General features: G+C 41.7%; 1 protein-coding gene across 3 annotated transcripts in view; it reads left to right on the forward strand.

Annotated features, from left to right (window-relative positions):
* Nucleotides 1–12,162, forward strand: part of LOC132817259 (partitioning defective 3 homolog B-like) — a 993,739-nt gene that overhangs the window by 485,661 nt on the left and 495,916 nt on the right. For all 3 annotated transcript variants that reach the window (XM_060827625.1, XM_060827628.1, XM_060827626.1), the window contains one exon: nucleotides 3,251–3,379. In XM_060827625.1, the coding sequence (XP_060683608.1) occupies nucleotides 3,251–3,379 (129 nt within the window). The remainder of the gene's footprint in view (nucleotides 1–3,250; nucleotides 3,380–12,162) is intronic.

The raw sequence follows: 12,162 nt of genomic DNA on the forward strand, positions 1-12,162 counted from the left end.
TGCACTTTGGTTTTCGTTTCACTTTACAAAAAAAAATGTGAAGCCTTCAATTAAGAATCTGTTGGGAAATTTTTGTGTGCAGGCAGTCCTGAGACTCAGACATCTGGAACTTCCTGAGAAGTGCAAGAAATCCATTTGCTGAAAGGGTAAAATGTGGGTCAAACTGGTAGTCTGTGTTCTTGTCATCGTATTACCAAAATTATACATCTTACCTTGTCGCCAAAAGCATCGTTGATTGCGCGCATGACTGTCATCACTCTGTCAGCAATGGAAGTAAAAGGTTCCATGTGTGACAGTCTACGAGGAAGGAGTGACCTATAGTTTAATTCAGGCTGAAATGGAGGTTGAAGTGAGGCCCTAGAGGGATATACATTGCTCAGGAAATGAAAGCTATCAGATTTTGTTTTCAGCTCATCACTCTCAGAGATCAGTGTCCTCCTTGTAATTTTTTTTTGCAAAGAGATAACAGGCAGATGTCTTGCTGCACTTTTTAAGGGATCCCTTTGTTAAAATTACAATTTGTTTGCTTAGAATTGAGAGTGCACTATGGGGCAAGGGTTGACAATTTACAAAACAAGTGTACCTCTGTATTGTAGGCACCGCTGATGAGACTGATTATTATTGTTCTTTCCTTGTGGCCATGCAAAGGTGGTGGCACATCTTAAAATACTGTCTACCTGCTTTATTCTTGTTCTTTCTCCTGGTTTGATAAAATTAAGCTTAAAAAGCCATATTAGTTCAGAGTCAACAAACTCAGAGCAGAGCTTTAGTCACATCGAGACCTGACTGGTTACGGATGGTCGGCTTCTTGCCTGAAGGACATTAGTGAAATGCCTGTGCTTTTCCACAAATCCAAAAGCTTCATCGTCACTTTCAGAGGGTACTTTCATTGATAATTCTTTTTACCATAAGTTGAGCTCTCGAGTTGCCATCCTGGGATCTATACTGGAGTTCTCCGATTATTAGTTTAGCAATGTCACCACACTGTTGTTGTTTGTTTATTGCAGTATTTTGAAGCAGTGTATCGAAAGTCAAAATAGTGTATCTTTATACACTCAGTCCAATTTGAAGAATAGCGCTATCAGATTGTCATGTTGTTTCTTCTACATCGCAGAGTTCCTGTAGGATCCATCATTTTGAGTTGTCTTGTACTCCTTATTGTGTTATTAATAAAGTAGCATTAAGAATCATAGGTAAGGAGATTTATCTTTAGGACTTGTACTGCTAGGTCTGAGACAGATGAAAGGTGAGTAATGGCATGGTTTCCATAATAGATGCATCGGAACAAGTTGACTGTGCATCTTCTCAGCTTATTAAATGGTATGATCAGAGGCAAGAAAAACATCAACAATGAAAATTAAGAATGTTCTCAAGAATGTCAGAGATAATCTGGAAGTGACCAAACTGTTGAAGTGCAGAATTTTAAATAGAGATGAGAGCAACCATTGAAGCATCTAGCTTATCGTTCCAATATAGAAATGGATTCTCCCAGGATCTCCCTTAATATCATCTAATTGCTTGAATGACTCCAGAGTTTTCAGCCATGCAAGTAATAATATTTTGTGTATGTGTGTGTGTCTGTGTAGAAATTCATCTCTTGTGACATTTACCTTTCACAGTTTGTGACTCTGTTTGTGATCTGCAGCTATAGTGTAACTTGATATAATGCTTGCATTTATCCTGACCTTATGTGCAATTCTACATAGTCCTCAAATAATTCACTTCCTTTTGTCTACAGGTCTGCCCTCCCTAGGGGTATAGATATATATCCCAACACTTTCAAAGCCCAACTTTTCATACTTTTGCTTGTAATCTTTCTATAAAGACGCTGCCCGTGTAAAGGGGAGAAGTTGTATAAAAAGGAGTATCAGGCATGAGTTTTCCTGGTGGCTGCTCAATATGGATGGAGGAGGTGTACTAGCGACTTTGCTGTTTAGAGAAAGATAAAGTCATGCCTTTGATTCCCTACTTGGTTAGAGAGTTACTCATGTAACCTGAAGTTTCCTAAAGAAGGGCTCATGCCCGAAACGTCGATTCTCCTGCTCCTTGGATGCTGCCTGACCTGCTGCGCTTTTCCAGCAACACATTTTCAGCTCTGATCTCCAGCATCTGCAGTCCTCACTTTCTCCTAGTTACTCATGTAAGTTAGTTTTAAATTTCGGTGTTTCCATTCACATGGAATGCACATCCAATGACTGTAAAATCTAACATTTTAATAGACCTTTTTTTATCTGAGTGATGCTTCATCATCAATCAATGTGGGACAGTAGAGTTGAAATTGAAGATCATGACCTTGAGGTTGGTGGAACTAGAAGGTCACTTTCTCATATTTATTGTTTCGGCTCACTCACTTGCTAAGTCTGTCTTCCTGTGGTGCTTCTAATATTTTGAATGCTTGGCAATGTCTCAGTGATAGCATTCACAACTCAGAGTCGGGAAGTTGTGATTTCAACTACCACTACAGAGGCAGGAACATAAAATCAAAGGTGAAACTAGTGCAGTACTGAGGGAGTGCTGCACTGTCTAAGACCTTGTATTTTAAATTATAGCAGAAACCATCTCTGCCCTCTCAGCTGAACATAAAAGATCTTAAGACACTTCAGAAGAGTAAGGGAGTTTATATTAAATTATTATTTATCACTGATAGAGCATCGCAAAAAAAATCTGGCCATTTTGAATGATTTTTGGGACTTTTGGGACTTCGATGGATGGTATTCGCTGCAGTGTTTCATGCCTTACCTAATAACTACAGCTCAAATGTACTTCATTGAGTGGAAAATGCTTTGAGATACTGAAAGATCATGAAGGACACTTTACGACGCAAATATTTCCATTGTTAAAAATTGAAATAACCGCAGATGCTGGAAATCTGAAACAGAAATAGAAATTGCTGTAAAATCTCAGCAGTTCTGACAGCGTCTGTGAAGAGAAATCAGGTCCAGTGATCTTTCTTCAAAATTGAAGTTCTGAGTTTTAAAGAAGGATCACTGGACCCAAAAAGTTAACTGTGATTTCTCTGCACAGATGCTACCAGATCTGCTGAGGTTTTCCAGCAACGTATGTTTTTATTTCCATTGTTACTTTAAAGTTTTTAATTTATTTTCTATCCCAGTTTGAGCCAAATCATAACTAACTACATCTGAATTGATGTCTTTCAGATTCTCTAGGGATGGATTTTCCTTGTGATTTACTGGACTATATTCTTTTCCTAAAGTTTTGAGCTTACAGCTGATTATTACTGTTCCTACAGGTGAATGGCATTGACATAACTGGGAAGTCACAGGAGGAGCTAGTTGCAATGCTGCGTAGCACAAAGCATGGAGAAACGGTCGCTCTTGTGGTTGCTCGCCAAGATGATGTCTTTGTGCCTCGTGAATTGGTAATGTACAACCAGCCTTTGTTCTGAAAAGCAGTGGGTGTGCTAATATCATGTGACCTGAGCAGGATATGTGAAGTGATTCTCGTATAAACTCATTTGAAGTAACGTGCAAGCAAAGCAAAACCTGTGTGAGGTCAAGCTTTTTCATACACTGAGTAGAATGCACAGCCTGGAAATGAGAAGGCAGATTCAGCTGAGGCATTCCAAGGCATTGGATGGTTATTTGGATGGAAAAGGTGTGCAGGAATATGGGATGGGCAGGAGATTGGCACTAGGATGGACCATGTGGCCTCATAATGATTCTGTGATAAAGGACAGAGGAAATCTGGAATTTCCTTCTCCAAAAAGCTATTGAGCCAAGTAATGTTCAAACTTTTTAATAAAGAGATTATTTTTATTAGACAAGCGTATTAAGGATTGCTCGAATATGTGAAGTTATGCAAATCCGCCATGATATATCAGAATAGCTGTACAGGCTGGAGGAACTGAGTGATTTGTTGCTTAACCTGCAATGATAACACCGTGATGTGTATATGTGCGTTTGCATGTTTCTCAGCCTTTTACAAAACTCTCATTATTGCCATCGAGAATCAGACTGTAGCACATAAAGAATGCCCTATCCCCTCATCAACTTTTGTTCCTGCCACCTCTGTGAATGTTTCAATTAGACCTGATATTCTGCACTGTACTCAGTGTGTCCATAATGGATAAAATGGCTATATAATGTGAAAAATTCCTAATGTTTGATGATGGAGTTTCAAGAGGTAATTTAATCTCCGGGCCCTGCTGAAATTTTTAAATGACTTGAGCTTTGCTCTTGTGATTTATGACGTCACCTGAACTGATCAAATTACTGCCTTGCAACTTATTACCAGACATTCTATTACCTTCTGCTTATTTCACTTTTGTCTTGAATGCATTTTCAAATAAGTTCATTATTAGAAAAGATGGTATGCTATTGAGAGTTGCCTTATTAAATCCATCTAGATAAAGAGCAAAAGTATTATGTGCATATGAAAGTACATTTTAGATGCTTTTTCAAGGCAGTATCTTTTTTCCCTGTCTTCTTGCCTCCCATTATCTTTTATTTTCACCCTCGCTGTCCTTTATTTTAATGTTTCTGTCTCTTGATCCTTTGTCATCCTTAATGCCTTTAGATTCTGAATCAACCCAGCAGGGTTCCTCCTGTTGACTCTCTTTATTATTTGCTGAATCTCAGTCTTTTTTACTCATATACAGCTTCAATGTACCTGGCACGCTATGTGCCTCTGTGTCTCCTTATACAAACCCTTGAGTTCTGTTTCCAGATTTGATGTGGGTGACCTTATTTTGCACCAAATCCTGTGCAAGGAAGGAAGGAAGGAATGGATTTCCTACTTTTGTTTGACTTTTCTTGTTATCTATTGCAGCGAGCATTTGAAAAAAAAGGGCTGTCTGTCTCTCCCCATCCTCTTTGTTGTTTGCCTCCCTCCTTTAGAGTTATTGCAGAGCAGTTGCTTTTCCTGACCGCATGCATATCGAATTTGAAAGCAGTGGTATCCATTTTCTGCAATCTTGAAAATCACTGACATGTCAAAAGTTTTTACAGGCAAATGCTGGGTTTGCTGTCGAGCTGTGTGAAACTGAGAGGTGAGCTTTAATGCAGCTCTGTTCAAAAGTGTGAGGATAAAATAAGTCAGACGCTTAAAGAATGGTGATATTTATTGCTGCTGTAAATGCTAGTTTTGTTCCTAGTGCAACAAGCCATTTGAGCTGGGCTGGTTTTGTCCTCCTCTGCCCTTCCAGATCAAGGGCACAGCCAGACTGAGACCCTACAACAACACTTCCAATGGCACTCATGTTAATTCAGCATCCTGGTGTTTAGGAATCTTACAAATTAATTCTCCATTTCATGTGCTTGAATTTTTGAGAAAGGGAACTTTATTTTGGGAGCCTGACTAACCCATCCAGTTGAATGGAGGAGAGACTTTATGATGCACACAATAGGTCCCTAATAAGTGAAAGGGAAGACTGGGAGATGAGAGGTCAATCATGAAAAGTGGAACATTTTGGAGTTTCTGTTGGGCATAATAAAGGATAATGTTTTTTCCTGCTGATGCATTTTATGCCACTTTTAGGAAGTAGATGAAAAGCACAGTGACTTGGTATAGTTTATCCTTTCATCTTTCAAACTTCCTTTTAAATGTAGCCTGGACTTATGGGTTGAATTTCTCTCTCTCTCCTGTATTTTAAATAGAACTGAAGTAAGATGAATGAGTCTGTACTCTGCCAGTGTCAATCTTGACATCTCATTTGAATATTGCAACACTCTGCCTGCTTCCCAAGCTACAGTGTTCTGATAGTGTTCAATGATGCCTCAGTAATGATTGCTAATGCTTAAAATGGCCTTCATAGATTCTTGAAATAATCATGGCAGTAAGAGAGATATTCCACTGATTGTATCAGTGCAATCTCCCTACTCCAGTAGTGGCTCACCAGGTTCCACTTCCCTGCCTTTCCCTATGGCCCTGCAATTTTACTCTTTTTTTAAAAGTTTTTTGAGAGCCATGATTGAATGTGCCTGCACCACATTGTTGTGCTGTGCATTCCAGATCCTAACTAATTGCTGAATGAAAAGCATGGTTTTCCTCGTGACAGCATTTTTTTCGTTTGTCAATCATCTCAAAAGGTGTACTGTCATTCCTCATCCTTTGATGAAACCACATGCTCTCTATCTACTCTGTCTGGATCTCCTTGAGATTTTGAACTCCTTGATCAAATCGGCCGTGGCTAGTGCCTGCGGCCGTGCTTGATTGAAAACTCCCCATCTTAGAAGCTAAGCAGACTCAGGCCTGGTTAGTTCTTGGATGGGGGACCGCCTGGGAATGCCAGGTGCAGTAGGCTGGGGTGGCACAGTGGCTCGGTGGTTAGTACTGCTGCCTCACAGCACCAGGGTCCCGGGTTCAATTCTTGCCTCAGGCAACTGTCTGTGTGAAGTTTGCACTTTCTCCCCGTGTCTGCGTGGGTTTCCTCCCACAATCCAAAGACGTGCAGGACAGGTGAATTGCCCAAGCTAAATTGCCCATTGTGTTAGGTGCATTAGTCAGGGATAAATATGGGGAATGTTTTTGGGTGGGTTACTCTTTGGAGGATCGATTTGTTGGGCTTTTGTTGCAATTGTTGGGCTGAACAGCCTGTTTCCATACTGTAGGGAATCTAATCTAATCTAATCTTCCTTCAACCTATTCTTGGAGAAATGACCCAGCTTGTCCAGTCCACCCATGGAAAGAAAAACATCAGTTCACTAATCATAGGGGAACTTAAAATGCAGGTGAACTGACAAAATCAGATTGGTAGCACATCTCAAAAAAAAAGGAATTTGTGAAATACCTACCAAGTTCTTTTGGGGAGCAACTTGTGGTAGAGCCCACTCGGGGGTAGGCAATTCTGCAATTGTTGATGTGTAATGAGGTAAACTTGATTAGGAAAGGAACCCTCAGGTCTGTGACCGTACTGTGATAGAATTTTCCCACAGTTTGAGAGGGAGAAGCTGGAATCAAATATGCAATTGAGTAAAGGTAACTACAAAGGCGTGAGGGAGGAGCTGGCCAGAGTTGATTGGAAGGGGAGCCTATCAGACAAGATGGTGGAGCAGCGTCGGGGTGTAATTCAAGAGTGACAGCAGCAGAAATTCATGCCAAGGAAGAAGAACCATACTAAGGGAAGGATGAGGCAACCATAGCTGACCAGGGAAGTCAGGGACAGCATAAAAGCAAAAGAAAATGCATACAATGTGGTGAAGCTTAGTGCGAAGCCAGAGAGATTGGGAAACCTTTAAAAACCAGCACAGGATAACTTAAAAGGGCAATATATGTGGAGAAGATGAAATATGTGAATAAGCAAGGTGGTAATGTAAAAGAAGATGGCAAGAGTTTATTTCATAAGTTTGTAAGAATAGGAGCAGTATTAGTCCATTCGGCCCATGCTCCACCATTTGATCACGGCTGATATGTTCTTCATACCCATTTTCCTCCCTTCTCTCCATATCTCTTCAACTCATTACCAATTAACAACCTGTTTAACCCCTCCCTAAACTTACTCTCTGTCCCAGTATCCACCACATTTTGGGCTAGCAAATTCCACAGAATCAGAACCCTTTCGGAGAAGTATTTTCTGCTCAACTCTGTTTTAAATTTGCTACCCCTTGTCCTAAGACTATGACCTCTCATCCTAGGATGCTCCATAAGAGGAAGCATCTGCTTCACATCTATTTTATCCATGCCTTTTATCAAGTTGAACACTTTAATTTGATCTCCCCTCATTCTTCTAACCTCCAGAGAGTATAGGCCTAAACTGTGCAATCTCTCTTCATACGACATATCCCTCAGCTCTGGGATCAATCTAGTGAACCTACTCTGAACTACCTCCAATGCCACTACATCTTTCATCAAAAAAAGGGGGACCAAACCTGTGCACAATACTCCACGTGTGGTCTCACCTCACCAATACCTTGTATAGTTGGTGGCACAGTGGTTAGCACTGCTGCCTCACAGCGCCAGAGACCCGGGTTCAATTCCCGCCTCAGGCGACTGACTGTGTGGAGTTTGCACGTTCTCCCCGTGTCTGCGTGAGTTTCCTCCGGGTGCTCCGGTTTCCACCCACAGTCCAAAGATGTGCAGGTCAGGTGAATTGGCCATGCTAAATTGCCCGTGGTGTTAGGTAAGGGGTAAATGTAGGGTTATGGGTGGGTTGTGCTTCGGCGGGTCGGTGTGGACTTGTTGGGCCGAAGGGCCTGTTTCCACACTGTAAGTAATCTAAAAAAAAGTTGCAACAATACTTGCTTACATTTATATTCTATTCCTTTAGCTATAAAATCCAACATTCCATTCACTTTCCTTATTATCTGCTATACCTGCATGCTAGTTTTCCTTAACTCATGAACTAGTACATCTAGATCCCTCTGGACTAGAATGCCCTGACGTGTCTCCCCATTAAGATAATAGGTCGTCTTACCTTTTTTTTGATCCAAATGCATGACATCACACTTATCCACCTTAAACTCCATCTGCCACATTTTGACCCACTCTCCTGACCTATCTATATCCACTTCTATGGTTCTTATTTCCTGATGGCAATTTACCGTATCGCCTATTTTTGTGTCTTCTGCAAATTTGGCCATAGAGCATTCTGTCCCTGTATCCAAGTTGTTAATGTAGAATATAAATAGCTGTGGTCCAAGGACTGAGCCCTGTTACACCTTACCTTTCAGAAAGAAACCCATTTATTCTGATTCTCTGTCTTTTGTCCATCATCCAGTTATCTCTCCAGGTTAATAGATTACCCGTAGTTCCACATAATCCCATATAAGATGACTGAAAACTGGGTAATGTAACACTCCTGTACAAGAAGGAAGGGAGACAGAAGATGGGAAATTATAGGCCGGTTAGCCTGACCTCAGTCATAGAGTCATACAGCACGGAAACAAATCCTTTGCTCCAACCAGTCCACTGTGACTATAATCCCAAAATAAATCAGTCCTACCTGCCTGCTCCTGGCCCATATCCCTTCCAACCTTTCCTATTCATGTATCTATTCAAATGTGGGCGGCACGGTAGCGCAGTGGTTAGCACTGCTGCCTCACAGCACCAGAGACCCTGGTTCAATTCCTGCCTCAGGCAGCTGTCTGTGTGGAGTTTGCACATTCTCCCCGTGTCTGCGTGGGTTCCCTCCCACAGTCCAAAGATGTACAGGTTAGGTGAATTGGCCATGCTAAATTGCCCATAGTGTTAGCTGTAGGGGAATGGATCTGGGTGGGTTGCGCTTCATAGGGTCAGTGTGGACTTGTTGGGCCAAAGGCTGTGGGGCTGTAAGTAATCTAATGTAAATATCTGTGTAAAAAAATTGGCCCCTCATATCATTTTTTAAATCTCTCTCTTTAAAATGTATCTCTTAGACTTGACATCCCCATCCTTTTGAAAAAACAACTACTATTAACTCTATCTATACCTCTCATTATTTTATAAACTTCAACCAGGTTGCCTCTCAACTTCCTGTGCACTAGTGAAAAATGTCCCAGTCTGTCCTGCCTTTCTTTATAACTCAACCCTTCCATACTTGACAAAATGTGGTAAATCTCTTCTGAACCCTTAATAATATCCTTCCTATAATTGGACGAAGAGAACTTGGCACAGTTTTTCAGAGGAGGCCTCACCAATATCCTGTACAATCTCAACATCGTTGGTAAGACTTTAGTGTCTATTGTTAGGGATGAGATTGCAGAGTTATTGGAGGTGCATGGTAAAGTGGGGCTGTGTCAGCACAGCTTTGTCAAGGGGGGAAACATTCCTGATAAATCTGCTAGAATTCTTTGAGGAGGTAACAAACATGTGAGACGAAGGAGAGCCAGTGGATGTGATCTTTTTGGACTTTCAAAAGGCTTTTGACAAGTTGCCACACAGGAGACTGCTAAATAAGATAAGAGCCAGTGGTTTGGGGCAAGGTACTGGCATGGATAGGGGATTGGTTGACTGGCAGAGACAGAATAGGGATATAGGGTCTTTTTTTTTTAGGATGGCAGCCAGTGACTGCAGAGGTCAGCGTTGGGACCACAACTATTCATATTATGCACTTACGGTCTAGATGAAGGAACTAAGAGCATTGTTGCTTAGTTTGCAGATGACACAAAGATAGATGGAGGAACAGGTAGTGTTAAGGAAGCAAGAGTCTACGGAAGGTGTGGCGGACAGAATTGGACACAACATTCCAGCAGAGATGGAAACGGTGTTTTATAATGTTTCAGCTTAACATCCTTGTTTCTGTGCTCGGGGATTGCATTTTAGGGGCTTAAAATTAGAGGAGGTTGTTGAAATAAGGCAGGTGGACCATAAAGTAGGACACTGTGCTGACCTGACCTTATGTTACTTTGCAAGTGATGGTTGAGGTTTTAGGTGGGGTTCCTGTACATGGTCCACTTAAGGATCCCATTTCACAACCCTCAAATTTAACAGGTGGTGGGAGAGATTGGGCATCCTGAATAGGTTTGTCCTTTGCATGCTGAAGACCAATCAAGATAGAGGTAGTTGGTGGTGTCGTGGGTCCTGGTATAATGTGCTTTCTTTCCCAGTCCCCAGAGTCTATTGGAGGTAGCCTTCACACAACACCCTCCTTACACCAGCGATGGCAAGCTAGGCCTTGACAAGATTTCATATTTAGCTAATGGTCCAAGTCCATTGCCAAATGTCCCCACTTTGGCCTGGCTGCAGCACTACCAATGGTCATTACTCTTCTGACTTGGATGAGGGACTATGGCGAATAGTCTGGCACTCTGGTGACTTTACCCCTCTCATTGGTCAGCAGACCTATGAAGTGTCACTTCCTTCTAAAGAGAGATAGAAGTCTCACCTTCAAGACATTGAACTTCTCTCAGGCAAACAATTAAAATGGAGCATGATCTGGCCAAGCCCTACATTTATGCACAGGGTTAGAAGAGCTCATCCTTCATGTTTAAACAAAGCCTGAAAGGTAATAAGCAAAGTTGTCATAGTTTTACAAGATCATAGGGCTGCTTCCTCATTAGAGAGAGATGATTAGTTTAACCTGACCGTCATCATGCCTCTGGCAAGGGGAGAGGTTGAGAAGGAGAGTTCTTCATGACAACCTCAGATGATGTGGGAATTGAACCCATCCTGTTGACATTACTATGCATCACAAACACTATCCAATCAACTAAGCTACCCTGCACACAGATTAAAAACCAGATTATACAGTCATTCAGCATGGAAACAGACCTTTTGGTCCAACTGCTTGACCATAAGCCCAAACTAAACTAGGTCCATCTGCCTGTGCTTGGCCCATATCTTTCCAAACCTTATTCGTGTGCTTATGCAAATATCTTTTAAATGATGTAACTGTCTCTGCATCCACCATTTGGGGCAATTCATTCCACACACTAACCAGTCCCTGTAGAGAAAAGTTTCCCTCATGTCCTTTTTAAATCTTTCACCTCTCCCCTTAAAAATACGCCCCCTAGTCTTGAAATCCCTCATAATAGGGAAAGGACACTGGCCATTAACCCTATCTATCTCCCTCATTATTTTATAAACCTCTATGAGGTCACCCCTCAACCTCCTACACGGCAGTGAAAAATGTCCCAGTCGATCTGGTCTCTCCCTACAACTCAGACCTTCCATTCCTGGCAATTTTCTGGCAAATCTCTTCTGAATGCTCTCCAGCTTGATAATATCCTACCTATAACACGGAGACCAGAATTGGACGCAGTACCCCAGAAGCGGCTCACCAACGTGCTGTACAACCCCAACATATTGTCCCAGCTCCTGTACTCAAAGATCTGAGGAATGAAGGCGAGCATGCTAAGCAGGTTTTTGTAAGCCTCTTAAATCAATTTTTCTAACCTCCCGTGACACCTTCAACAGTCTGTGTACCACCGGTTTCTGTGTTCCTGGACCCCACTCGGAAATGTACATATTTCTGATCAACCTGTTCAGAAATGTTAATACACTTCCTTGGAATAGGTAGGACTTGACTTTCTGACCCAGAGATACGGACACTACCACTGCATCATAATCACCCTTAAGATTGCTTCTCCTCGTTCTTCTTGCCAACATCTATCACTTCATATCTCCCCACATTAAGTTTAATCTGTCACATGCACACCAGCTCATGTTCTTTTGTCGCCTATGGCTATCCTCTTCGCAGCTCACAGTGTCTTAGATTTTGACTTATCCTGGATCATGCCTCCCAGGATTCATTTCATTTTCTGTATCTGCTGCCTCTGCTTTCAGAGT

This window comes from Hemiscyllium ocellatum, chromosome 7 (genome assembly GCF_020745735.1).
Source record: "Hemiscyllium ocellatum isolate sHemOce1 chromosome 7, sHemOce1.pat.X.cur, whole genome shotgun sequence".
NCBI lineage: Eukaryota > Metazoa > Chordata > Chondrichthyes > Orectolobiformes > Hemiscylliidae > Hemiscyllium > Hemiscyllium ocellatum.